Raw genomic sequence first — 5,126 nt, forward strand, 5'->3', positions numbered from 1 at the left:
GCGTGCATATCTGACGGTACAATGTGCAATGGGCACGCACATGCCGGGCAAAAAAAAAAAAAGGAAAAGGGGCCACATCGAGCATATACGAAGCGTGGAGCGCGTCCACACCGTCCAGCAGAGTTAGACGGGCCAAATCATCTGACAGGGATCCAAATCTGAATTTATGTGCAGTTAACACCTTGCAGTACAATATTGTTTGCTTTTTGTGTTATATTTTTTCATTATGTTGTTTGCTGTCAATTTCATTGTCTAGATCTAAAGACCAGTTGATACCTTGCATATTTTTTGGACCTGTATTTTCACTAATTATCGACAGGCACATCATTTGCATGTTCTAGAATGGAAGCAGTCTCTTGTCTATGTACTACAATATCTTAATCTCTCTGAATTATGGCACATTTAGTCATGAGAGAATAACCCAGGTGTACAAAATAGCAAATCAAGCAATCTTTTATATTTCATTCATGGTACCATGGTAAAAAGTGATTATTATTTCTTGGTAGTTGGTAAGAATGCTTCTCACACAATCTTATCACTCTACATTGCACTATTGCAGGTTAGCGGCAGCAAACATGAAACCATGTCAAGATCTTGCAAGGCTGAAGTATGTATTTAGTAGTACAAAGTGACACACTAGCTGAAGTGATCATCGATAGACAATATGTTTCAGTTTAATACCATTGATGAATCGATTACAAACTTTAATTATGTCCTTGTAACTGAGCATGTGTCAAGTTTCTAGGATGATGCTAATTCAAATCTCCATTTGTTTGATTTGCATTTCTGATTCTATTACTCATCACTCAACATTTGGAACTAGTATCTCTTCAGAGCTATGAAATATATGGAGGGCAGTCAATAACTGTTTACCTTTTTATTTTATTTTTCGGTTTGTTGTTCTGAACTTGTGATGACACTGAAAGGTTGCAAATGCCTCATATTTATATTTGAGATATTTACCTGTATGGCCCTTGAAAAAAAGCATCTTCCTTATATGGCCCGATTTTTTTTTAACTTACCTGTATGGCCCTAAAACGAAATTTTGTTTCTTCTAGGGCCTTCTGTCCGTTTTTTTGCACTTAACGGTGTTAAGTCAAGGGTAAAATAGCCATTTTACCCCTAGCGAAAAAATGCATTGCAATGCATCTGTGTACTTGATTATTATGTGTCTAATTATATACGGTTATATGTGAAATTATTTACGTAATATTACTCTAAATGTACAACAGACAAACAAAACTCTGCATTTTATTTTTTCGCCAGGGGTAAAATGGTCATTTTACACTTGACTTAACACCGTCAATTGCAAAAAATGGATGGAAGACCATAGAAGGAAGAAAATTTCGTTTTGAGGCCATACAGGTAAGTTCAAAAAAAAAATCGAGCCATACAAGAAAGATGCATTTTTTCCAGGGCCATAAGGTAAATATCTCTTTATATTTCCCTTGCCTTATTCTTCACTCTGAAACATTTGGAACTATCCCTTAGAACCATACATGGATTTCCTTTTTAGTTCACTCTCTGAAACATTTGGAACTATCCCTTAGAACCATGCATGGATTTCCTTTTTAGCTCAAGACTAAGGAGCACTGTGACTGCACTGCCTGATAGTACTGTGTTTCCAAACAATATTTTACAAGCGGATAATTATTGACTGGTTTTCTTGTGCACATTACAAATGTAAACACTTTACAGGTGTATATATATTTGCCTTACGTCTAAACAAGGCCTAAATTGTACATCACGTTCACATCCAAAGAGTTAAAAACCATCAAAACTAAACAGCAACAATTGCACCATGTTCCTCCTTACACTCTATTAAGGTGTTGTAAAACGCAGATACTTATCTAGACGTAAATACATATTCTATGGACACTTCATGCAAATACAGTAATAACTTATGCAACATTCAGCACCAAGCTATAGTACAGACCCAACACTGAAATTCTGGCAATTCATAGGCCAATATGCCATCACAATGTCAAGCTATCAACGACTTTGAAATGCCAGGAGGATTGCATTCCCAGAATTCCAAGTTCCAACCATGACGAGCAGGCTTCCTGGTAGGTGTTGCCAACAAGTTTAAAACGCGAGGAGGCTTGCAATCACTAGAATTCCAATCATGAAGAGCAGGGCCTTCAGGTAGATATCTGCCTGCTGCTGTTGGCCCAATGGTGCTTGTTGGTGGACACCATGGGCATGTCCCATATGGCCGCCATGGAATCCATGCCCATGGCCATACCCATAGTGGAACCCAGCAGGTTGGACATAAGCAGCCGCATCTGGAAACCCATGAACTTGGAAGCTAAGCATAGGGAATAGTCCCCCGAAAGCAGCTGAGAATGCATAATTCCCCCACCGTGCATTTGCCAAAGGGACTCCTGTGCCCATGAACCATGGATTCGCATTTGCATTGGCATTGGCAAAGTTGTTAGCATCGGCCTGGGGGGCTCTGGCAGGCCTCTGGCCAGTTGGGCGGTGAGGGATCTCACCCTCGGGCATGTTCTTTGACCTTGGGTCAATACGATCCTTGCCACGTCCATAAAGGGGTACAAGCTTGTCCTCCTCCACAGGGGCCTTGCACACTGGGCACTCTGGCGAATGTGCATGGACGTGCAGCCACCGGTAAAGGCATGGCCAGCAGAAGAGGTGGCCGCAAAGAGTCACTATTGGCTCTTGAGGCAGCTCAAAGCATATGTTGCACTCAAAGCTCCCCCCAGCTGCATCGCTGCTGCTGCCACTGCTGGTTGATTCACCAACGTTGGCTGACATTTTGTAATTTGTTGGGGGTGAACCAAGCTGCAATTGCCAAAGAACACACAATCACAAACACTGCTAGAAATAAAAATGACTGGAAATACTGATAGTAGTGAAAACCAACATCCAACAAGTAGGAAATTATATAACTAGAAAGGGCATCCAATTTTTCTACTCAGCATAATGAAAGCCACAAAAAGGTCCATGTCTAGGGGAAGAGCAAAATTCCAATGGACTTAAACTGGAATCAAGCCATAAACCAACAAATATAATAACAATAAAGGTTCCCCACAGGACTGGAGGTTGGTTAAGACCAAGCTGGGCCATAGCCACCCCTGCTCAATGTGATCTCCACTGTCTAAACAGTGATTTTGTATTGTTTATTAGTGTCTAATCCTCAATTATATAGACAAGCTCCCCCCAACTCCTATGGTCAAGCTCCGCCACTGGTTCCCCAGTTAGTTCTGAATAAAAACGACAACTCCAGCAACAACATTTCAAAAGTTTATTTTGACATAGAGATTATCTTCTAGATGCACAACTGACACTTTCAGGATGAAAGTTATAACCTTCTGGTATCCTAAACCTTTTAATCTGCAGAAACAAGTCTTGGAAAAAAAAATTCCTGATAGCTCAATCAAGGGGGGATTTCTAAACTCCCACAATATTCTTTTTTGAAGCTTTACGCCAAACTCTAGAAGAACGTGATACTGACGGAAACTAATCGAATTCCATCGGGACAGGGGCGGCCGGGCGGGCCGACATGGGTGTACACATGTACAGCCGATAATTTTTGCAAAGCAATCTAAGTTAGTAGGCATGATACATGCATATGTAATTAGACCAGATCCGAATACAAAATAGGAAGTTAGGGTTTGGGTGCTCGGTGCCGCGATGCAGGAAGGGAAGACCAAGGGGTCAGGCGTACCTGGTGGCGCTCGTCGCCGGCGAAGGGTCCTAAGAAAGCTTGGGCACCTGGCGTAGGCGGCAGCGAGGAAGAAGACCTGGCGTAGTCGTCGCCGACGGAGAGGGGGAGAGAGCGCGCACGCTGGAGCCTGGAGGTAACGGCAGAAGAAAAAGACAGCGATGCTGTTGCGTGGACCCGGATTTAGGCTTACTTTACCCGCCAAACGGCTTTGAAGCCGGTGAAAAACCCTGCCAAACAAGACTTTAATTCTCTCTCTGTCGTATATACTCCTGTTCGCTTCTATGATAATCCAGCTTGTTTTTGACGAACGATACGTAGCATTTTAATATATATATATATATATATATATATATATATATATATATATATATATATATATATATATATATATGCTAGAATACGTGTATGACTATTTTAGATGAAAAAAATTAGTGAGTACAATTCCATGAAGCAATTATGGGCATCCACGGTGAGGTCACGACACATGTTCATGTGCATGTATCCAACGTCTTGTTATCATCATTTTATATCTGTTTACAATCCAAGAATTTCACAGGAATTCTATAGCGACTTTATGGAAATGAAAAGAAAGCATATGAATAAAAAAATATTATACATTTCAATTTCTAAACATACCTTAAGGCCTTGTTTAAATGTACATGTATTCATCTCAATCCATGTGTGTGTGAGTGGTTTGGTGTGGAAGGACGTGAATAAGAATAAGGAGAAATGACATATTCTCGATGCAAATATATAAGAGAAAAAAATATAAAGTGGCTAAGTGATTTAAAAATAGTATAGGGCTTCAATACAAAACTACCTTCTAGTTTTTAGGTACTGGATGTTGAAAATGGTCGGGGAAAGCCAATAAATACGCTCTTTTTTAACAACTTGGAAAACTCATTGATTTAGCAATATTTTTATAGGACTATTGGAAAAGTCATTGATTTAGCAATATTTATAGTGATATCATAAGTTATACTAACTTTTTTACCTCTTATTAGTATTAATTCTTTGGTATAAGCACCAATCAAACAGTGAAACATGACGTAATTACGGTTGTGTCGGTGTTTTCGGACCACCCACGAGTAAATTTGTATTTACGCATCTGGCTCGGATGGTGTGCTCAAAGGACACAAGGGTTTATACCGGTTCGGACGGAACGTCCCTACATCCAGTTTGCTGCCGCTCGTGTTACCGACACTTGGTTTGCAGTAGGGGTTACAAACAGGCGAGAGAGAGAGAGAGAGAAAAAATCCTAAGTTTCTGGTGGAAAAAGTGAACGGGTGCTGAGAGCTCGATTGCCGCTCAGCCGTGTGCTCATATCGTGCTTTTGTGTTTTTATCTCGTGGTCCGACCCCCTTTCATGGGACACCCTGCTTCCCCTTTTATAGGTGAAGGGAAAGCGTGGGTTACAGTGGAGGAAAAGAAGAAGAAC

General features: G+C 40.7%; 1 protein-coding gene across 1 annotated transcript; it reads right to left on the minus strand.

The window, feature by feature from the left end:
- Nucleotides 1–1,647: 1,647 nt before the first annotated feature.
- LOC136472847 (uncharacterized) lies at nt 1,648–3,822 on the minus strand. The gene is made up of 2 exons (XM_066470559.1): nt 3,689–3,822; nt 1,648–2,802 (listed from the first exon to the last, which is right to left on the minus strand). Exon 2 carries the CDS (start codon nt 2,773–2,775, stop codon nt 2,086–2,088), a length of 690 nt encoding a protein of 229 aa, XP_066326656.1. The 5' UTR covers nt 2,776–2,802; nt 3,689–3,822; the 3' UTR covers nt 1,648–2,085.
- Between the last annotated feature and the right edge of the window lie 1,304 nt (nt 3,823–5,126).

Source organism: Miscanthus floridulus, chromosome 1 (genome assembly GCF_019320115.1).
Source record: "Miscanthus floridulus cultivar M001 chromosome 1, ASM1932011v1, whole genome shotgun sequence".
NCBI lineage: Eukaryota > Viridiplantae > Streptophyta > Magnoliopsida > Poales > Poaceae > Miscanthus > Miscanthus floridulus.

Excerpts from the sequence above, each read along its gene's own strand:
- LOC136472847 (XM_066470559.1), bottom strand. The coding sequence starts at position 2,775 with ATGTCAGCCAACGTTGGTGAATCAACCAGCAGTGGCAGCAGCAGCGAT.